At 36.1% G+C, this 24,240-nt stretch overlaps 1 protein-coding gene across 7 annotated transcripts in view; it reads right to left on the bottom strand.

Moving 5' to 3' along the window:
• Nucleotides 1–24,240, bottom strand: part of NPAS3 (neuronal PAS domain protein 3) — a 599,300-nt gene that overhangs the window by 56,878 nt on the left and 518,182 nt on the right. For all 7 annotated transcript variants that reach the window (XM_085225180.1, XM_085225181.1, XM_085225182.1 and 4 more), the window contains one exon: nt 6,124–6,242. In XM_085225180.1, coding sequence (XP_085081306.1) covers nt 6,124–6,242 — 119 coding nt within the window. The remainder of the gene's footprint in view (nt 1–6,123; nt 6,243–24,240) is intronic.

The raw sequence follows: 24,240 nt of genomic DNA, 5'->3' as shown, positions 1-24,240 counted from the left end.
CAAAGAATATCAGGGAGAGCAGATGTAAATACCTGCTCTTGGCATTGATAAGATCTGTGATTCTGTAAAGTTTTGATATAGGGTTTACAGGCCTGTACAATACTGACAACCAATATCTCATCTGTATCTGTATCTGTATCTCATACTTGACTAACCTGATCTCCTTCTATGACTGAGTGACCCACCTAGTGGGTGAGGGAAAGGCTGTTAATGTAGTCTACCTAGACTTCAGCAAATTCTTCAACACTGTCTCCCACAGCATCCTCCTGGAGAAGCTGGCAGTCCATGGCTTGGACAGATACACTTTTTACTGGGTAAAGAACTGGCTGGTTGCCTGGGCCCAAGGGGCAGTAGTGAGTACCAGCCGGCAGTCACGAGTGATGCTCTCGAGGGGTCAGTATTGGTATTGAGTGCACTCTCAGCAAGTTTGTAGATGACAACAAGTTGGCAGGAAATGCCAATCTGTCTGGGGGTAGGAATGCCCTACAGAGCGATCTGGACAGGCTAAATAGCAGAGCTGGAGCCAATGGGATGAAGTTCAGTGAGACCAAGTGCTGCACTTCAGCCACAACAATCCCAGGCAACACTACAAGCTTGGGGCAGAATGGCTGGATGATTGGCTGTAGAGGAAATAGACCTGGGAGTATTGGTTAACACTAAGCTGAACATGAACCAGCAGTGTTCCCACGTGGTCAAGAAGGCCAATGGCATCCTGTCTTATATTAGAAGTAGTGTTGTCATCAGGACCAGGGAAGTGATCATCCCTCTGTACTTAGTCCTGGTGAGGCTGCACTTTGAGTACTGTGATCATTTTTGGGCCCCTCACTACAAAGAAAGACATTGAGGTGCTGGAGCGTGTTCGGAGAAGGGCAACAAAGCTAGTGAGTCTTATGGGGAGTGGCTGAGGGAACTGGGATTGTTTAGTCTAGAGACATTATTACTCTCTACAACTACCTGAAAGGAGACTGTAGTGAGTTGGGCATCAGCTTCTTCTTCTATGTAACAAGTGATAGGACTAGAGGGAATGGCTGAATGTTGCTCCAGGGGAGATTTACGTTAGACATTAGGAAATACTTCTTCTCCAAGAGAGTGGTCAGGTGCTGGAACGGGCTGCTCTGGAGGTGTTCAAGAAATGTTTAGATGTTGTACTGAGCAACATGATTTAGTGGGAAATACTGGTGATAAGTAGACGGTTGGACTGGATAATCTTAGGGGTCTTTTCCAACCTTGGTGATTCTATGATTCTGACAATTCTGTGCCATACTAAAGGATTTCAGGACTCCCGAAAGTCACGTATATCTATATATTTTTCTATGTATCTCTCTGTACATCTATTAACATTGGCTCAAAAGTCTAAGGGTATAGGTAAGATTTTGCTCAGTGCATGACAGCTGCTCTATTTACTTCCAGTTACTGCACTGTCTGCAGCATTGCCTTGTGATCTCAATGATTTTGATGCTTTAATGACACAAAAATGGAGAATATTGTTGACAATGGCACTTCTTGTTGACACTGAATGTGCCAAAATGAGGCATCTACGTAGCACACTAGGTAGAAAGTACCACTCCAAGTAGGAAGGACTTGGACTTAAAATGACCTTTTCTCTGCTGACTGATAGGAAAGAACTTTGATTGCCAGCTTCTTGGGAAATGGAGAGGTAGCAGATGTTGATTATGCCAATAACAGAGATTGCTGTGGTAACAGTGGAAGTAAAGTACTACAAGATCTCCCCGTGTTTGCTTATGCAACTCTGTAATAATTTATCATGGGAGAAATTATATATCACCTGCAGAAAAGTAGAGAAATATGTATGGATATATGTTAACACATGATGGGCTGATGAACTTGAAAGTACTGGAAACTACTGGCTCTGTTGATGCTGAATTTGCTGACTACTTCTTTATTCCTTTAATAGTGCTTTGTTCAAGAGACCAGTGACAGACTGTAAAGGCTTGGACACACACACTCATAGCACAATCTGACACGACGGTAAAAACAAAACAATAATAGGATACTACAGGGAGTAGGAAATGCACTGAACAAGTTTGCACAGAGTAGTTTTCAATTAAAAATAGCTTTGACATATGTATAAGAATACAGGACAATAGAAACATTGAAGCTGGAATAACATAAGTGGGTAGGATAGAACCCTTAATAGGAGAAAAATAGAAAAAGAGATAAAATGGAGACAATAAAAATCCAAGTGAAATAATAAAAAAAACTTCTATTGAAAAAAGGAAAAAAAAAAAAGAAGATGTTACAAGAAACTTATAAAGATGAGGGAGACAGAGTTTTTATACAGTCTGATAGTGATAAAACAAGAGAGAATGATTTTAAACTAAAATAGGATAAATTCAGATTAAATGTTAGGTGGAAATTTTTACTCAGAGGGTGATGAGGTGCTGGAACAGGTTGCCCAGAGAAGTTGTGGATACTCCATCCCTGGAGGTCCTCAAGGCCAGATTGGATGGGGCCCTGGGCAGCCTGATCTTCTGGGATGGAATCCTGCCCACAGCAGCGGGGTTGGAACAGGATAGTCCTTAAGGTCACATCCAACCCAAGCCATTCTATGACTTTATGATTCTACTATATATTTTCAGCAGAGAAAAACAGTAAGGCTCTGTATCATTTATCTTAGACAAGAGTTGTAGTGGTAATACATTCTGAGTTCTACAGTGAATGGAATTACTATTTTTTTCTCTTTTTATTTGTTTTCAGTGTTTTTTGTCAGCTGACTACATTTTATTTGAGTTTTTTGTTAAGATCATTGATTTACACAGTGAGAACTGAATAACTCTCTAGACTGTGTACAAACTCTTTTCATACATACTCTGGGACTAAGTATATTCTAAATCAGGAAAATCCCATTCTAGGATGGTGCTGGGGAAAAAATGAAAGGAAAGGAAAGAGGGTGGATTAATCATGTAGCAGCCTTCTCATTTCAGACTTCTAAGGTTATATCATTCATGAAAAATAAGCCATTATCTACATCTTTAGGTGTAATTCAGGATTAATTAAATCAGTCCAGGAAGGGTCTATAAACAGGGTTCATCTCATGTCAGAGCAGTCAGGAACAAAGTCTCTTTGAGGCACACATATATGGATCTTTGTAAGTCTATTAGTGTGGGTTTTGTTCCCACATTTCTTTTCACAGAAAATTAGTCCTGACTAGATCAACCCAAATGATTAATCAATCTCCTTCGTTACTGTTTTCAATTTTATGTGATTTTCCTGAGGCTGGGATCACTCATTCTGAAAATTGCCTAAGCATCTTGTGGACCACCTCAATCATTTGGTCTAAGGAAAACACTGTCTAAGGAAAACATTCATCAGCAGTCCTCAAAGGGGAGAAAAAATGAAGAGACAGTTCTGAGTTCACCAAGAGTTTGGAACAAGAAACATTTCACAAATATACAAAATTTTGGTCACTGCTGGAGGTCTGAATCCATGGGGAGCTGCATACCTTTGGCAAAGCTAAAATCTGACTCTCATAAGATACCAAGTTCCCGATACACTACTCCCAGTGAATGTCTGCATGCTTGATTATGAGGGTGACCCACACACAACAGAAGGGCTTAAGGAAAGCTATTAAACCAGGAGGGAAAATTCAGTGCTCTGTAGTATTCTGAAGCAGTGGCTTCTGATCTGGTCTGCTCCACCAGGATTTCCCTCAGGAACTCTACTGCACATGGCCCCAACTGGCACAGTGCTTCCTGACTAAGGGCTGGAGGTCTTTCAGGACCCTCTGACACAGAATGCGTTCAGGTCTGCTCATGAGCTTTGCTGGTATTACATAAGTATTTTTCCTTTTGATAATGTCTTACAGCTGTGCATCCTTAAGTCTCATGGATCTTTCCTAATTTTTATAAAATATATACCTAAACAAATTCCAGAGGTCTACAGTTTGTTCTAGCATTGGATTTCTAGAAATCAATGAACAAGCTGGCAACTTTCCTTAAAGTACAGATGATGTTCTCTGTAGCAGTTGAGTTTTTTTATGCTTGCCTAGTACACTGAGAGTGACGTTAAAACACTTCTGCTTAAAAAGACATTCACATGATCAAACTCTTCTAAAATGAATATATGGTTTTACTGAAACTCACTGAAGCTAAAGATAATTATCATTCCATAGAACACAGAGTGACAATAACCATGTTTTTTTAAAACTGTCAAAGTGCAATTTATACAACTGGACGCAGCTGAATTTAGTCAAACACTGTCAGATACAAAATCCTCCAAAATGTCAAAAGTCTATGGAACGATGCTTCTGTATTTACACCTGCCTAGGATCTGCACACTGTATCTGCAAGTTTATTCATGCGGATGCATTGCTGCCTCATGGAAAAATTTGGGGAAAAAAAAGGTTTTAGTTATAGACAGTTTTGTCAGCTATCATATTTTTACTTTTTTTTTTTCCCATTCTTCATGTCTAGGAGTAGTATCTTAAAAGTGGTATCAGGTTTTTCAATTGTAATTGTGTTCTACCTGTGACAGCTCGGTTATGGTTTTCAATGAGATATCAGCAGGTTTCAAAAGAGAAATGAAGCCACACTTTTATGATAGATATTACTATGTCTTCCTGAGTATTTCAAAAACTGTATTATAACAAGATAAAATCTACTTGTGTAACCAGCCCATGTCCTATTTTGGTGCTGGACTCATGTAAGTTTGTCAGGAGTTCAAGAAGAAACAATGACAAAATCACTTGTATGTCTTCCTTGTGTACTCACCTACTTATAGAAAAAAACATCAGATAGCAAAATTCAAAGATGAATTCTCTAATTTTTTCCCATTACTACTACAGCAAAAATAAACAGCAATGCAAGTTCTCTGCCAGTCTAACTTTGCCCATGATGCCTCATGATAGACCATGTCTAATAATGATAATCAGTATAACTTCAATAACCTACCCATTCATTCGCCTCCTTCCTCCTGAGACTGACAATACAGTTTCCAGTCTTGTACTTTCTAAGACTTGTAAACTTGTCAGTATGAACAAATACTACATGCAATCTTTCAGGTGCTAACAACTAAGCAGATGATAAGTTTTGTTGTATTAAGAAACTGTTCATTTGGATCTCAAATTCCAATAGCAACTACTTTAATCATCTTGATCCAGAAACTATCCAACAGGAGAACTTTCATTCATTTGCCTGCAAAGAAGATATTTCTATATTTCTATCAAGAGAATTTTACTGCTTAGGTGGACTACCTTGATGTCATATTCACAAAGAAGATTTTGGGATGAGTGAACTGGGGAATTTTACTTCAAAGCTCCTCTAAATCTTCCTCTGAAAACTAAACAAAAATGTTCTTGAAATGTTTTTAAATGAACATTGACAAGCACCTTCTCTAAATACAGACACATTCTCAGACTTTCTTTCTTGCACTACTCTTTTAACTTGTATAATACTTAATGGATGGCATATTTCATTCCACAGGTTCACAATGTTAAAAATGTGCTATTGCTTCTAGTTTTAGTATACCACAAAGCCAGTGATAGCTACAGGCACTATGAGCAATATATGACTGAAGAAAAATGAGATTACTATTGATAAGAAACAAGAGCATTTCATATCTTAAAAGAGTAAGAAATACAGTAAATATGATCCCCAGAAGCAGATACCCCTCAGACAGACAACAAAAGAAAAATGGAGGAAAAGTATCATTATGGCTTGTTGTTTCCTTCAGCTAGAACAGCAGTGAAATTAAATAGCTCTAGCAAACAGTCCACATGGAGAAGTTCTACATCTCTGAGAAAACATATAACCTAAAGACAACTAACAGTCTACCTGAATGAGTAGTAATTTTTCTTGAGGGAAAAAGTGATTTTACTGTGACTCACATACTTTGAGAAAATGTACCTTTACTGTGGAAGTGCTACTCTTTTGAGGGTCTTCATGCTATAATCAATGTTTACTGTAATAATGATCAATTTAATGGATGTGTAGAACCACTACCAAACCTTAGGCTGGAAATAATGCACTAATGATTCTTTAACAAAAGAGTTGAAATATATGCAAACATGAAACGGTTCCTTCCTCTGACTATTAATGTGTCTTTGCTACACGAAAGAATATAATTTAAAAATGTCAGTATTTCATGCTACAGTGCAACCCTTACCTTATATCCTGACGATTTGATGTGCACTCCTCTCTTGGTCAGTGTAGATTTCATTCGGATGAAAAAAGAGCGCTCTAGAGTGTTGTCAGTGGTTAGTAAACTGGGGCTTGTAGATTCCACTAGGGAATAGAAAAAATACATATATACATAATTTAGATTTTATACATCCCTTCTAAGCTACTTTTCAGGTGCAATCCTTGAACTCACTAAAAATAAATGACTGATGGTTGCTAAGAGTGCTGTAATCAATTTACCTCATTTAGAAAATGTTTACTTAGCAAAAAAAAAAAAAAAAAAAAATTGAAAAATATATGTATACTCAGTAAGTCTCATTTTCAAGTTCTTTTCCCCATAGATTTTTTTTTTTTTTTTTTTTTTTTCCCAGAGATTTGCTTCATTAACTCTTTCTTGCACAGTTTTGCTATGAATGCATTTCATAGAATCACTGAATGGCTTAGGCTGGAAGGGACCTTAAAGTCACTATATTCAACTCCCTGTTGAGGACAGGGTTGTCACCCACAGGATCAGGCTGTCCAGAGCCCCCATCCAACCCTCCAGGGATGGTACATCCACAGCTTCTCTGGGCAACCTGTTCACTGCCTCACTGTCCCTTGAGCAAGGAATTTCCTCCAAGCTAAATGCTTGGATCTAAATCTCTCCTCTTCTAATTAAAAATGTCACCTATCACTATCAGATCATGTAAAAATAAGTCCCCCTCCTGCTTATAAGATCCCTTCAGGTATGGGAAGGCCATAACGATTGTCCCTGGAGCCTTTGCTTCTCCAGGCTAAGCAAGCCCAGCTCCCTCAACATTTCTTCATAAGAGAGGAGATACAGCTCTCTGAACATTTTTGTGGCATTTTAAAAGTAGTGGATTTCTTCAGTGTTTTATGAAGAAGAAAGGGTCACCAAGGAAGCAATTCTGTTTGCTGAAAGAGACAGCAAATTTTGCAGACTTTTATTCCCAAGATTCCATTTCTTTCTTTCCTAGGATAATAATTGCTGTTCGTGAATGCCTTCATTTCCCCGTTACTGAGGGTTAATTATTATCAATAAACAAATAAAGCAACTTGAAGTAAAACACGCTCATGTGACTATGGCATTATTATTATTATGATTATTACCATTATTGATAATAATCATAATTTATTTGTTGGTGACTAGTAATGAACAATGTTTTTCAGCTTTTCCTTTAAGTGGTAGATCTCACCTTTGACTGTCACTTCCTCAACTGCGACCATTTAAAAATAGTAAATAAATACTCTTAGTATAAATTACGATAAACTATTGGTTACGACAATAATTAGCATCAAAATATTCTCTACACAATCTTTATTTTTGCTGTTTTTCACCCTGATAACCAACAGTTCCCTACCTCTTCCCAAAATATTGTGTATGGGAAAATTCTGGAGTAGACTTATAATAAGTAAGCACTAATGGAGCTTAATTCACATTCAGTTTCAATCAGTAATTAACACAATAAAAAGTTATTTTGAAATTGCTTTGAAATTCTGCTACTGTTCTAAAGAACCAACCGAATTACTAGTGGAAAGTTTTAAAGTATTTAACAAGCATGTTATGCAGTGAACAGAAACACCAAAACTTGTTTGTGAGCTCTGGATTTTATCAAAATGTCCTTATTTTATTGGGTCACATTGCCTGCTGTTTCAGACATTTCAGCTCAATTGTGATGAAATAACAGACAACAATGTTCCTTTCTTTCGTGTTTCAAGATTTTTTTTTATTTTTTTATTTTTTTTTAGAGAGCATGGATTCGATGTCATTTTAAATGTACAGCTCTTTATCACTCGAGGGAAAAGCAGAGCCATGTTATATTTAGTACTTTCATTTCTTCTGATTAAATATGAATTACTATGAAATTTTTCTCATCATCTAACACGCCATAATACGCCAACAGCTTTTTAATACACTATATAAGCACAAACTTCTGCTCTAAGAGTTTAATTTGCCCCTCTAATCCAATCACATCAACCTTATTTCTCTTATCAGAGATTCCCATTTTGAATTAAATGAGCTCATTAGTTTTAATCAAAAGCAGAGAGATCAAAACTTAAACGTAAATGCTTTAGATCAGAACTGTCAGTCAGCCGTGCAGTTCTATTTTACTAAAACACAAGATCAGAGACCCTTAGAACCAATTTTTTCTCGTAAGGGATGCCAAGAGCTTGAAGATGCTATATCCTTTTTTTTAATTTTTTTTTTTTCTTCCAAGGACAGATTATACATTTAAGGTTAGACTTAATTTAGAGGGGTTTTTTTCTTTTTTCTTTTTTTTTTTTTTTTCCACCCTGGTGGAAATGGAAAAGTATGCCATTCTGCTCTTGTCTCCTTCACATTTATTGGTGCTGGTCCTTGGAGACTTGAACAAATGTGAAGCCATCAGAATCCATGCAACAAGCCTGTCCTTAAAAAAATTCAGCTCTGTTCAGCAATATCATCTGAGAAATGAAACCCTGAAAAGAAAGATAGATGTTTCAGTGTACAGGATAGTGGAACTCTGAAACCATAATCTGGGCCATCAGGTTGGTAGCAGTGCTGGTAAGATGAGGATTGTTATTTATTATTATTATTATACAGTACTCTCCAGTACAGTACTGAAAGAGTATATTAAGAAACCACAGCATGGGTGCTTCCTGCTGTGTGAAGAAATGCTAAAATCAGCTTAACAAGTGTAGTTGTTGTAGTCCAGCGCATTATGCTCTAGCACAGGCAATAAGTGCAGTATGTCCTTCTGTGTTCTAATGGTGATTACCTAAGCACACAGAAGTAACATTAATTAAACAGGCAATATCTCATGCTTGAGAAATGATCTGGTTGTAATACACATGTATTATTCCCAAGAAATATAAATTTAAAATTCCCTTTCTTTCACAGATTCAAGAAAGGAAGGAAAATAGCTGAGATCTGGTATTGTGTAGATGCAATTGACATTTTCTGAGTTAATGCTACCTTACATCATGAGCTTAACATTATTTTATTGTTGCTATAATATGTATAAAACTTACGTATCTCTGTAAGTAAATGTGATAAAATGCATATGATTTATCCATATACTGGAACAGTGAATGTCACGTAAATACGAATTCTAAAGTGTTCGATTTTCTTTAACAAAATGTATCTGAGAGTGTATCTCTGAGATGGGATTAGTTACCTAAAAATCCAGAACAGCTTATGAACAGCTTTCTGAATTTCTCTCAGGAGAGAACTATTGTGGTTGTAGCACAAATCTACATTCAGAGTTGCATCCACCCACGGTAGAAACAATGCTAACTGTAATTATACATGCAGGATTTTAAGAACAGGATGTGTATAGAACATATTTATTGATGTCAGTGAGATTTGCACAGGATTATATTGAAGGTGGTCCATTATAAGTTCTCAGGAGTTGATTTAAAATGCCTATTATTCAGCCTTTTCATTTTTTTCTAATTACGTGAAAGAAGGCTAGTAACTGGAGGACTGAAACTCTGTAACAATTCTTTCTTTCAGGAGTTTTGTGGTTGTTTTTTTTTTTTTTTTTTTTGTTGTTGTTTAAAATCTGTAATCTTAGACATTAAAAAAAGCCTGAAGTAAACAGGGTAAACTCTGCTTGATACTGTAGCAACTAAAGATGTCTCTTGCACTGAAAAACAGTGCTCCTGGGCTGAATTTACTGAGTCTAAACCTACTGTTGAGCTATAAAACTCTGAAACTGTGAGTTTAGAATGCTAATAATATGATAAAAGTCAACACTCACTGTGTGTGAATGAAAGTACTATACACTGTCAGGCTCAGAAGTATAAAAAGTTAAGTCTGGATTGTCTTTGCAAACAGTAATTGTGTACTCTGTTGGGAAAGCATTTGTCTTTGTGTGTCCTCAAATATCTTCAGCAGGTACTACTAAAGGAATAAACCTCTTTTCTTTCTGCTCCCAAAGCTGCTAAAGCAGTATAAGATTTCTGGACACAAAGAATGTATTGTCGGTTTTGAAGGGCATGAAGCTGCAACCTCTACGTGCATACAAAAATGCCATGAATGCTAAAATATTAATTAAGAACCACAGAGACTAATGAGGAGATAGTATGAACTAGCAGCCAATTCAAAAAATTATTTACTTATCTCTTCCTAAGCATTTCTTTGTGAGCTAGCCTTGTAGCCCTGAGCCTTCAATGGGCTTTGTCTTGAGAATAATCTTGGGTCTGGACCCCACAAACCAGTCATGCATCATTTAACTTTACATGTTAAAAGAGTTCTGACACTGGTGTATAATGTGCACTGATAGATAAACATGCACATCATTATTTGGAGGACTGAGGTCCATGGCTCTGATCTTACATTGATCTGCAGATGTATTCCAGCATCTCTGTGCAGCCTAGCCTTATGTTATAAAACAAAACAATGTAAAACAATGCAAGTAATTACTATTACACAGCAATAGCATGAGTATCATTTCCATGACTGATTCACAAGCACACTCAAGTTCAGATAAACAATTTTTCCCTGAAGAAAGTTGTTCCAGATTTGATTTATGTCTTAAATAACAAAATGCTGTCAAAGCAAACTGAATAAATATTCACCAACTTTGTGGGTTTTTTTTTTTCCCCCTCAAATGTATTAAAAATAATTGAGAGGAGAAAAACAGCATTTTTTACATACCAAACAGATATAAGATAGGCTTCTCATTCTGAGAAGGTCTAAAAGGAAAACCATATATCAACAAGTAATTTGTGAGGTCAGGAGGGAAAAAAGGTTATGGTTTAACACACAGGAAATTCTGGATTTGTTAGCATTTAAGGAAGTTTTTCCTTGGTATTAATTCCTCTTTGTTAAAAACAAGTGCCTATGTAGTTTTTAGGAGACATTTTCAAATTCCTTCTATCCAGCTCTTAAAACAGAAATGAAATAAGAGAACGTGCAAAACAGTTATAAAAAGGGAGTTCTCATTTCATCTTCTGCACTTGCAAACCTCTTCGTGCATTTTTTTTTTAAGGTCTGATAATTCTTTGCATAGGCAACTGAGAATCCTCATAGTCAGATGAATAATTAGGTAATATAAATCTATGGTTTTCAGCCAGACTAGATGCATCTTTGCAAATGCTTCTATTTCTTTTGTGCAGTTTATTGCCTGTAACGTAAAAAACTTTCCAGAAAAGTGTAACCTTGAGCAGTCAACTGTTCTTTTTGTGTTGCTGTTTTTTTTTTCTTATATTATTGCCTCTCGAAGAGTGTTTTTATTCAGAAATTTGACTCTCAGTAAAGCACTGTCTCCAAGTTCATTTTCTCTCCCTAACTTACTGATCAAATTTGATCATTTTACGAGCTAAAAAATCATTTTTTTCTAAACATCAGCCCAGCAAATAAAATTAAAAAGCTTTTAATTAGAACATTTTTTCTCCAATAAGTGCAAGTTAGTGTGAAATTATACTTAGTGTATGTGCAAATGCATAGTTTTAAGTGAAGCAAAGTGGGTTCAGTCTGATTGCAGGCTGAACACAGGAAATACTGCAAGATAAATCTTGTTCTAGCAAGATGTTGAAGATTCTCAGAATATTTGGTTGAAGGACTTAAACAAACTTACACACATTGGTAGCAACCTTGAAGATCATCTGATGGGAATGGAGCTAATAATTTCCGTACACATCTCATGATCTTACTGGTGTGTTCAGCATCTTGCAAAAGGGAGGACTACATGAACTATTTCATTAATGTTGTAGGCAGCAAAAAAGAGGCTAGTTCAGTATTTCCAGGTAATATTATAATGCTGTACTGAAAGGAATAAAATATAGAAATAATATTTTAGCTCTAAGTTGTCAGAGTTATGAACAGGAACTTGAATTTCAGTATAACCAGATTTTTATCTTGGAGGAATTCAAAGTACTTCTATCTAAATTCTTTATCTTAACATTTCAGTTTTGCTGTTCACTGAAAAGTTGAAAACCATAATAATTGGACCACAGGTTTCTCATAATCTAGTCCCCACCCTTTCTTTATACAGAAGGAATAATGCTGGATTCTAGCCAAAGCTTCATCGAGAAGGGAAAGGCTTAGGGAAGCTTTTCCAAAACAAATGGAAAGAACAATGACTTCCTCTAAAGAATTTATTGCTAGGTAACATTTTCAAACAAGATAATAAACTGTCCTTTTGTGTCATTCTACCTCCAAAGTGAAGACAATTCACTTTTCATGACCTACGCAACTATTAGAAACTCAGACGCATAAAAACTTATAAGACTATCAGACTTGTCTTGAAGGTTGGTTCTTTTAGTGTATTTTTTTTTTTAATTTAATTTTTTTCCTCTATCTCCAAATTTTCCAAATCAACAGCTGATGAGATGGTGTCTCATATTACTTCCATTAGCCTGCCATTATGTAAAACATTTATTTTTTTACAAATAATTTGACATTTAAGTCTTAACATATATTTTTCTTCAATAATTTCTTTATTTTCAACAGATTATAGATATATATATTTACATATATATATATATGAGTATTTTTATAACCCAAATCTGTAATTACCAGTCTACATGTGATGGAACACAGTTCAGTATATCTGATGTTTTAAAGTGGCTAAACAAGGGACTATTTCAGGTACATACAGCCTCTCTCTAACATGATAAAAGGCAAAAGTCAAATCAGTGAAGTAGCAGTGAATTCAGATACAATTGCTAGAAGAATAGAACCAGTTTAATATCTGATCTGCTTCCTTTACCGCGGATTTACCAGAGCTTGAACAATTGTTATGGTTTAACCCAGCAGCAGCTCAGCATCACACAGCCATTCGCTCTCAGTGGGATGAGTGAGAGAAGTGGAAACAAAATAGAACTCACTAAGAAAATAGAATACTAAGACAATATATATACATACATATGTATCCACAATGCAATTACTTGCTACCCTCTGAATCACACCCAACTATAAAATTGATTGGGACAAACTAATATAAATACATTAAGAAGAACAATTCCTTCATTTCATGGATAAATTCTGAGTGATCAAAGGCTTAATTCAGTTGCCCATGCATAGGTTTACAGAACTGTGTGTGCTGCTCCACAGTACCTGAGATGTGCAGAGAAATGACAGTTTCACAGAGGACCTCCAGAAGACCTAAGATGTTTTGGAGTGGCCAATAGATGTAAGGTGTGTCTTAAGTAGTGCAAGTTCTCTATCTTTGTGCAACCTAGGCCATAAAAGCCTGGCCCAGCTCCCATAAGTAATTAGGAATGCTATGAAAAGACATCAGTCAAGTTCCTGAATTACTATTCTATAATTTCTATCATCTTATGTGATCTCATGCTTAGTACTTTGATTGCACATGCTTACATTCAGTCTGGTACGTGTGGTTATACCAACCTCTGAATGTGTTTGTATTTCTCCAGTTACAACAGACTTAATACTGACAATAGGCAAAAGTAAGCCAGATTTCTCTATGGGATCCTGACACTGTTTTACCAATGAATATGGAAAACTGTGCATGCTGTGAATGAATATGGAAAACTGTGCATACTAGCAAAATAAATTATAGTTTCACATACTAACATATCTACACAATAAAACTTTAATGGGTAAAGTACATTAGTCTGTGATTCTTCTGCTTTTTGCAAGTGAAAGACTCTGCTAGTGAAAACACTTCTATATGAGTATTATAGTTTGGGCACATATAAGACTGCACCTGCAGAGAAATAAGCCATGTTTTGAAATGTTATTCTACAGTTTTAAAAATAATGAGCTTACTATGCATGTTTTTTTTATGTACTGACTGTAGCTAGTAGACATGTTAAAGTACAAATTCACTGATAGACGTTCCCTCTTAAAACAGTTAGAAGTTTTGGAATGTTCTGCTATTCATGCAGAACCAAAGTGATTTGAACTTCTCTTTATTGGATGAAGAGGTACCACTCTAACGCCCCTCAGAACTTCCTTTCTTCTGCAGCTGCTTCTGCTTCCATTTCTTCCAGTCTAGAAATATGTCTTATCAGACTATTAATTCCCTACATATACAATTTATTTCCCATGTAAGCTTTATCCCTGAGAATTCTTTATATATCTGGTAATATATAGAATGAATTAGATGCCAGAATAGAGCTGTAAATAAAATGCTGCCAGGAAGAAGCAATGAATAAGATTTTTGTTTCTCCTATGGCATCAAAAGACAGATTTTACAACAAATTTTGGTAGGTCAGTGATCTATGAAATACATATAGCTTTTTTGCCTGTTTGAAAACAACATAATAAAGATTTGCTATTAAAAGAAGTAATCATGGTAGGAAACTTTAACTCTGAAAAACCCTTTGGAAATGTTACAGTCTACTGGACTTCAATCCATTATCTAAGCACTTGCAAATGTATCCACATTCATCCGATAGACCGGAACAACTCCAGAAGAGCCGTTACGGTCTAGTGAGTGAGTGGTATATAAACCATACTGGGCATGAATCTCAAACTTCCTTCTCAGCTTTTAGATTTAAAGCTAAATTATTTTAAGCAAAGAAATAAATAATCTAAACTGACCTGCTGGCTTGGTTTCATGTGAGGTCAGCAACATTTGTAAATTTTCAAGGTTCAGTGACAGATCCAAAGAAAATAAGCACAGTAGAACTGTTTCCTACCATTTACTCATGGCAATTGTAAAAAAATTTTAAACAGAACACATTGAATGGTTTGGAAAGGTACCAACGTACAGGAGCCCAGGATCATAACTAACAGCACATCTATCCTGTGCTAGGGAGTTGATATGGAGAAAATATACTAGGAAATAAATAAAAACCATAAGAGACTAATTTGGAGGGTAAAAACTTCACTGAATTCCCTGAGAGCTTCATGGGCCTATAGGGAACACAGGACTAGACTCTAAACCTCCTCTGAGATGTGGCTGGTTTGCACAACCTAAATGATCATTATCCATACTGAGTTCTTATAGAAAAATTTGAACATTTTCTCTCAGCACAAAACTGCCATTAAATACTGATGCTGGTCCCCCTCTTTCATGCCCTAGCAGGATCAGCTGAAGGTATATTTTTTCCCTTTTTCTTGTTTTCTGCTCTTGCCTAGTAACTTGTGAATCATTAGCTGACACTCTAGAGCATAGCTGTGAAAATAACTGTGGTTCAGTGCTGCCAATAAAGGCTCACTAAAGTTCCTTCCCAGCACATGGCATAAAAAGCACCTCAACAAACATTAAAATGTCCCTTCTGATGCTGCCTAACATTGCCAGTCTGCTTGGGCTTAAAAAGCACAATAAAGAGGTTGCTTTCCAGATTTTCATATGCCAAATGGGAGGTGCTTTTTGGTGCAGCTTTTCCCTGAGGGAAGGAAGAACAGGCGAGTTACCTCATGCTGCTCAGAGGCAATGTGAGGATGATCCCACTCAAGGGAAGCATACGCAAGTGTCAAAGTCAAGCTGCTGCTCATGGATGTTTCTGTACTCAGTAACTAAGCAGCAGGAAAGTTCAAGAGAAAAAATGCGGTATCATAAAGATTGTCTTTGGGAGCACATGACATCCAGCAAAAGCTATTATGCAGCAGTGTGTGTCTGCCAAGGAACAAACAGTATGAATATGAGAAGTGGGTGTTTTAAATCTTAGTGGAATACCCCTGTAAAAATAGTCACTTGAGGAAACTATTTCTTCGGAAAATACCTATTGTGCTGTTGGGATATTTTGGGGATTCTATTTTCAGTACTTCTGTTCTGGATCTAGTGGAGCACTGCTTTTATCACGACCATAAAATGGTTATGAGCCAATTCCTCATATAAAACAGTCAGTAACAGTGGGTTTTTTTTATGACAAACATGATGTCAGACAAAGGCCATCAGGACTTAGTCTTTGTACTACAATACAGAATAACAATACATAAACACCTTAGTGAAAGCAGCTTGAAACCCCATGCTTTCTATTAAAAAGTCATGTTCAATCTTCACTGTTGATAGAACAGAATAGCTAACACAGAGAACATTGTATATCAGAAAGGTCAATAGTTATTATGAGCTACAAATATATTTTTTTCCATCCTTCAGGCTGTTTAGCGCATATCACAGCATGAGCAGCTGTCTTCTTTAATGCTTTTAAAATTAGAATCCCAAAGAGGAAGAAAAAATTACATTTGCAATGATTGCTCTTTGCTTTTGTAAGTTTACTTTAATACACTATTTTATATACATGAGCCTTCCATGCAGGCTAACCAAGGGGCAGTAGCCAGTTACTAGTATGTCCTGGATTGCTGTATCAATGTGTATAGAATCCTGCCAAAAAATCACTTTGCACAAATTGTGTAACATTGCTGCATAACCTTTTTTGGGAAAGTACATAGCTACCGGGCACATGTTTAAACCAAGCAAGCATACATGTGCAAACAGAGTCATCATTTCTAATGGCAAACACTTATTGGTTTAGCAACAACAGAGAACCACCTGACCTACCTTTTTGTTCATATAGTGAAACTGGTGAAAAGAAGAAAGGAGTGACAAAATGACAAGATGGTGGCTTCAGGCTTAAAACTGCAAACAAGTTCCCATTCTGTTTCCTGGAACTCAGTTCTATGTTTTATATTACACTGTTTGAACTTACCTAGGCATGGCAAACTGGCATTTTACAAGTATTTCTCAGTATGGATGACATGAAACTCTTTTCTTTGCAGAACAACTTTTAAGGTAGTTTAGAGCAGTTCAATAATTGAAAAAAAAACAACACACAAAACAAGTCAGGGTTAGAAGCCAAATACAGTCAAGGGAAAGAATAAATATAATTGCAAGAACATTTTTCCCCGTAGGGTTTAATGTTTGGCTCACGCATAACTTCATTACTGGACAACAGCAATAGGTATGGTGTGAACTCCTTGACACTGTGAAAAGTGTCACGACAAAATGCAGATTCTTTGGGGGAATAAACAAAACCATTGCAGATTTGCAGGATGCCTAGAAAGTCCTCTCCTAATGTTCCTTGTGAACCATTTTCTCCAGCTGCACAGCTACATAGTCAAGCAACACTTCTATAGAAAACATATAATTTCACATTCTGAGAATCTTATCCCTGTAAAAAAAAAAAAAAAAAAAAATCAAAAACCAGCGTGGCAAATGCTGTTATTTTTAAAGAAAAAGGATAATGGAAAAAATTAAACAATACTCTCTCCCGTTCCTTGCCCCAGCCAAGTAACTTTGAAAATATCCTGTGAATAGAATCGTTACTTTAACATGAAAATACTTCAGCACTGAGCATCCAAATCTGTTTCTGAATGCTAGGACTATTTCTATCACTGCAAGATTTGCTGTGCAACTGTTCCCTCTCATCTGTCATACAGAAACCTCCTGATGTGTTCTGGGCTAAGCAGAACCAGGCAGGCTGCTGATCCTGCTGCTACTGAGGAACATGCTAGCATAGCTGGCATGGCAGGTAGCTGATGCTATTGGGTGCACTGCCAAATTGGTAGTGCCTCCAGCAGCAGTCCTCACCTCCAACACACTTTCCTGGCTGCAGTATAGGTAAGAAGTCAAACTATCTCAGTTTCTCTATAGCTTTGCCCTTCATTAATAACCCTTCCCTTTCCCTCTTACATTGTTTTCTCCTCAGGGCAGCATATTTAATTAAAATAGGGCAACAATATTCCTAAGAGGTAGTGTGAGGGTTTCCCTAATGCAGATAAATTGGCATTTATAGATATCTTTGCTTAGGCAGAGTTCACAAAAATAATAATAATAAAAAAGCTTAAGATAATGTCAAATTTTATGCCACTAAAACTCAGAGAGTAGAGAACAGGTATCTCCAAAAATAATAGACCTAAGGCTGCTGCAAACAAATACCTAACAGTAGTTTCAGTGGACTGCAGCCATGCATTACTCTTAGGAAGCAACTCACTCAAATTATTTGGTGATAAGAAATGTTAAATGAACCAGATGTCTTGCTTTTATTATTTTTGCCCTTTATTTATTTATTTTGCACAATGGAATTAAAAAGGTTTTTGACAGACACAATCAGGATCTGTCATATTGCACAGGAAACAGCATTTTAAAAATCAGCCCACTGTGCAAGTATTTTGGCAGATTTATCACAAGGCTTGAATGATAAACACTTAACGGGAGGAATGCTACTTTTGTTTATCTGCTTTATTTTAACAACTGGAACAACTTCTTTTTCACTGAACACTTCTTTAAGCTTTAAGTGAAACAAAGCTGAAATCAAGATAATAATCAGAAGATGATCAATAATAATTGCTCTTCTCTTTTCTGTTACTTCATTTTTCTATCTCCAATAGTTGCCAACTGAGTAACTTGTAGAAAAATCATTTAAACGCAAGCAGAGCACAGTATGTTGGTGAAACTTCCATTGCAGAGTATTTCCTGATTTTTTCTGAGTTAAATTTTTTCTACATTGTATTTTTGCAACCCTGGTGCCTGCACTGTTTCTTTTTCCTCCAAGTCTGAAGATCACCCCATGGATTAACAAATGATTGAGGATTCTCTCTTAAAAGACTCTTTAAAAAACTGTCAGAATCAGCCTGAGACAAAGATTTATTATGAACTATTTAAAGGGCTTAATATATGTATCCCCAAAGAGCCCTTGGAGCAAACTAAAAAGGAAGAATGGAATTCTCAAAGAATGGGAAAAATCTCCAATGCCTCACTTTCTTCACACCATGATTACTGTTTACTCAAAGGATAAAATGCCTAACCTGTCACATGAAGTCTTCAGAAGCCATATTACCACTGATGTACAGTAAAAAATCTAAAATGATGAGCCTCAACAGTAATATGCCTAAGAAAGGCAGCTGTAATTTGCTTTCTAACCTGTTCACTAACACAATAATGTGGATACATCTTGTAGAAAGAGCTGATCTCCTGACCCTAGCAGCAATCAAATGACTGCCAGAGTGTTTGCTTCACACAAGCTGTGACCATTACCTTAATTATATGTTACCATATAACAAACCTTCCCTAATGAGCAACTCTTTTCCCACCTGTGTGCCAGCTAACCCTTCTGTCCTTGAAGAGTATCACTGTGGATGATTTCAATTTGAAATTTGAAAAGCATATCCATATCATTCCTTCCAATAGATAATAAATAATACATTTTTAAGCAAGAATTATTGGTTTATTAGAGTACCAAGATAAAAATTACAGGCTTGTACTAAAGAAAGTGAATTAGAAAGAAGTGTACCATCCTACTGCTAAATTTTAAGCAGAGCTGGATCTTATCTTTGAATTTGTTTTCACATATAAATACTTCCATATTTACAGAAGATTATAAAATACTTTTAAATTCTTCACTTTGTGCCTAAAAACTGGAATAGTACCTGTGTCCACAAATGTTTGCTTCCCTTTGTAGAATCATAGAGGTTGGAAGGGTTCCCCACAGATCAGCTAGCCCAAGCCCCCTGCTAAAGCAGGCTCTCTTCACTGACATGAGCTTCCCGCATGTATCTTCTCTTCTAGTTTTTATTTCTTTTTGAGCCTTTTTTTTTTTTACTCTGCTGTCTTAGTAATTTCCAACCATGCTACAATTTACATGATGCTATATCCTTATAAGCAGACAACAATTTCCCTCTTCGCAGAAGTTGTCTGTCATATACCTCATACTTAGTACTGCTAAAAAGAGAGAAAGAAGGAAGCAGAGGAATACAGTTTTGGTTTTGTGTATCTGGGTTATTAAGCCCCTCTTTTTATAGGACAGTCTCAACATTTTGCCTGTTGCTACTAAACATACCTAAACTAAGCAAAAAAATGGCAAGGATCCACAGATTTTCCATCTGCCTTGTGTTATACTTGAATAGTGGGTGTCAGTGTAGAAACAGTTAAGATGCAGCTATTTCCATCACAAGATAAAAGGAACATGAGAAGGACACAAACAGCAATCAGAGAAGACGGTTGAATAATGGAACAATGTATGAAATTTCATGCTAACAAGTGCAAGATGTAGCACACTTTGGAAGAAACTACCCCACATACTGAGGAATTTTAAATAACTACATATAGCTAGGCAATAAAAGGAAATGAAAATATCTCAGCAAAAACTTCTGCTCTATACGAAGAACTTTATAACCAAAAAGTGAAATGAGATGTTAGTATACATTAAAAATTATATAAAATTAATAAAGAAAATACTACAATGCCATGGTCATCCTCTAATAAAGAAGTGACAAAAGGAATCAGAAAAAGTGTAGTAGAAGCACATATGAGTAGAGATTATTGAAGTTATATATATTTAGTTTTGAGAACAGATAAATAAAATGTGATTGACAAACCTACATAATGAATGACACACAGAAAATAATAAAAGGACATTTCCAATAAATTGAAGGGGAAATACATTTAGAGCTGACAACTTTAAGCTTTTCTGCGTTAAGATAGGAGTACATTCTGAAGCCAAGGAGATCTGCAGTGAATCTCCTGCTAGCAGGACTCTACTTTGAAAAATTCAGCTGAAGTCATTACAAATTTTTGAATGGACCAGTTGGCCTAAGGTGTCTGCCTTTGCTGTATGCATTACTCAAAATGTTGCCGATGTTTCCCCACTCTACCACATACATGGCAGAAAACAGCTTGCAAAGCATGCCCATTACCATTATGTGATTATTCATTAAGAAATCTATTCTGAATGAAGTCATTTTCTCAATCTTTACAGGTAATTTTTAGAGTTTAAAGATCATTGTTAAGCATCTTGTATAGGAATGAAGGCGTTAAAGAGAATAATAATCAGAATGTTTTTAAAGGAGTTATAATATAAATGAGGATGTTATATATTGTAATCAAAGACTTTTGCTGTCAGATGATATTCCATATATTAGAAATACAATAATTATTTTAATTTTATTCTGGTATAGTTTTAATGAGTAATTATAAGGTAATCAGGAAAGCCTACAAATCTTACACACAAGCATATTCTACAATACATGTGTTTTTTCTATAAAGAATACAAATTGTAATAGTGAAATGAATGAGCTGTAATGAAATACTGTATAAGTTCTTAAATAGTGCATAGTGTTACTTCTCATCTGAAACACCAATAGTGCTCCATAATCTCTTTGTATGCTCTTACTGTCTTAGTCAGGACATATTCTTTATATGATTCATTGTTCTGAGGGAAAATAAAAAAGTTCCTGTGTTAAGAAATTTAATTTTAGGTGACGTTGATTAGGAGATATTTATATCAGTATACAAAATAAAACTCAGACTTCTCAAAAATTGTATTTAAAAATATTTGCACTTTCCTATTTATGCACTCAAAAGTCTCATTCTGGAAAATCTCAGTACAGTACAAACGCTGATTTCTTATAAAAATATTAGTAGCTCCTTAATATAATCAGGTGTTTGAATAATGATAATGATTACCTTATCATATTGGTAATTTTTGCATTCTGTTAGCAAATTTTGTTTTTGCTAGCATGATGCAAAAGTTGTTAATATAATGAGTCTCATTGTATTAGCAACTTTCTATCACGTTAACAAAGATTAAATTTGCTAATGCAATATGACAGTCACTAGTGTAAGATTAGTGCAGAGACCAAAATCTCTGAAGACCTCCTAAAGGTAATGCTGAATATGTAAGCAATGCTCTTTTGTTTTTCCTTTGTTAGCTATACTTTGTGTACCTTAAGTGTCACACACTCACTGGATATTCTCAAGAAAGGTCCATTTTATCAAATGCTAATGGAGCCATGAGACAGCAATTAACGTTTGATGCAAAATCATGAGCCTACACATTCCCTTGCTATAAGCGAGTCATGCTAATGAATCAGCTAATGTTTATACAACATGAAGAAGTATGGTAAGACTGACTTACTAATATTTCTGATTAATTTATATAGGACCTTCTCAGATGAGCATACCCTACTGATGCCGCAAAAATATCAGTTACGGTGAATATCCTTGGACTACATTGCTCGCGGTGACCTCTCAGAGGAGATTTCACAAAGTAGAGAGGGTTTATGGCAGAAATGCTGCAACATTAATAACAAACAGCAGAACTCCGCCTTAATACGACTGCCTTTGTGCTTGCATACCACAATGTCAAAATGGCTGCACAGCTCCATCCACACCTAAACAAGTGAAGTAAGATATTCTTCAGCATGCATATATTAAAGAAGATTAAGACGCTTCAGCACATCAGTGCTCTCTGTCTTATGCCACAGTAGTGGCATCATTCACATGCTGTGGAATAAGCTTCTTCTTGCTCCTTGTCCCAAACTTTGAATGCAAGGAGCCAGAGAAGCTGCAGCACTGTGTGAGAAATGGAAGTGTATAACCCCCTCCTCAGAGGAAGCCAAGTCTTGTTTAAATGATGTGATGTTAATGAGCAGCCATATTATTGTTATAGCCATGCACTAAGTTAATGAAGAGCAGAAGTGCTCTATTTAATAAAAGAAAACCTCAGAAATGCAGCTTACTCTCACCTCTGACTGATTATTTTAGGCCAAGCCACCTGCCAAATCCTGCAGTCTGAAGAGTATTATCCTTTGTACATTCTGTCGGAGAACTGCCTACCACATAACAGTACTCCTTCCTAAATTTTAGATGCTTTCCAGAATTGGGGTTGAACGTACCACAATATGTGGATGCCTAAAAGCAATTCTGGATTGACACAAGTGAGAATGAAACACAACAACTATTTACAGCAGAAAGCAATTAAATTCCACTGAAATATTCTGAGGAGAAAGAATGGCTGCTTGTCTGTAGTCTTGGCTGGAAAACCAGGGATCAGAAAGACAGCAGATAGAGGCTTTCAATGAACAAACTCCACCCAGTGTCTTGCAAAGCCCACATCTTAGTGATTACTCAGTCTCCCTTTCAGGAATACAACCAGTAACTTCAGATCACACAGTGCAGCTATTGAAGGAAAAAGGGAAAGGTAAAAGCAAGCAGGATAAGTTCCTGTGGAACAGAGCTGCTGAGCAAACTGGGAATCCAGTAACTAAAGCTGAGAACTGCACAGATAATTAAGACATGCTCCAAGTTTTGATTTGCTTCATGCTTCAGTAGCCAACAAATCAGTTTTGTGGTTAAGAGACTTTTAGGCTAGAATTTGCACAAAAGATTTGTGTGAACTGCAAAGTTACAGATCCAGAGGCACAGCTATAGGTGCTGCAGACAGATCTGCGGGTAAAGGAAGGTGCTGAAGAGGGAGCCAGATATTTAGCAAGGCTCATCTGAGGAGCATGAAGGGCCTTTCAACATCAGAAGAAGAGTTTAAAACTGGATTCATAGCTTTATGTTAGTATGTAGTTTTCTTTTAGTTTAAACAGCAGGCTGAACTGAAGAAAAATCTGGTTTTGTGATAAATAGTATTTCAGTTCACAGCACTAAAATATAAAAAGGAACAATCATGAGTTTTCCATTTTTTTTTCCTTCAGTTCTTGGGATGCGATTTCTGTGAACAATTGATTAATTGGAAGACCACTTCTTTCCATCTTCCAGGGGAAGTATATAAGTGAAGTCCTAACCATTTATTGTTAGGAACAGCATGAGGCTGAGGCTTTTTTTTTTTTTTTTTTTTTTTTGGCTAGAGCAGTATTTCTGGAGCTGATTTGTGCTAAATTTTAATAGGGAAAACTATTCTGCTAATCTAAATTTCACTAGCAGGGCTTTCTTTTTCTTTCTGTCTTGGATTTTATTTTATTTTTTTTCGTCCATACATGAATCCTATTCTGCCTTGCCCACTTTTATCAGATTCTGACAGTTCACAGCTGAGCAGTTCAGAGAAATACACAGGTTCCTTAATTCACCTCTCTTGACAATAGCAGGACCTGATCCTGCAACTCAGCTTTCCAGTTGTGCTTGTAAGCTGTCATGGAAATCACGTGAGATATGACGAATTGCTTCTCACCATTTCCAAAAATTAGGTCACTTATTTAGGACATTAAAAAGAACTTAAGGGCTATGACTTGAGATATACATTACATTTTTTTCTGCCAGCATAGTCCCCTTACCTAATGCATAGAAGTAGAATCATAATGATATCATTCTAACAAGCCAGTCTGTCTGAAAGAGCTCCTTATATGTCCTTAAAGACATATATCATTATACAACTTTTTATATTTATATTGAACTGTATGAATAACAATAGACATTTTTTCCACAAAGTGTCTGTAATACCATAGTCCTTTGGTTTGAGTACACCAAAATTTAGGTCA

This window comes from Meleagris gallopavo, chromosome 5 (genome assembly GCF_905368555.1).
Source record: "Meleagris gallopavo chromosome 5, MGAL_WU_HG_1.1, whole genome shotgun sequence".
Lineage (NCBI taxonomy): Eukaryota > Metazoa > Chordata > Aves > Galliformes > Phasianidae > Meleagris > Meleagris gallopavo.
The sequence above is the reverse complement of the archived record's forward strand: the minus strand, read 5'-3'. Positions and strand labels throughout refer to the sequence as shown.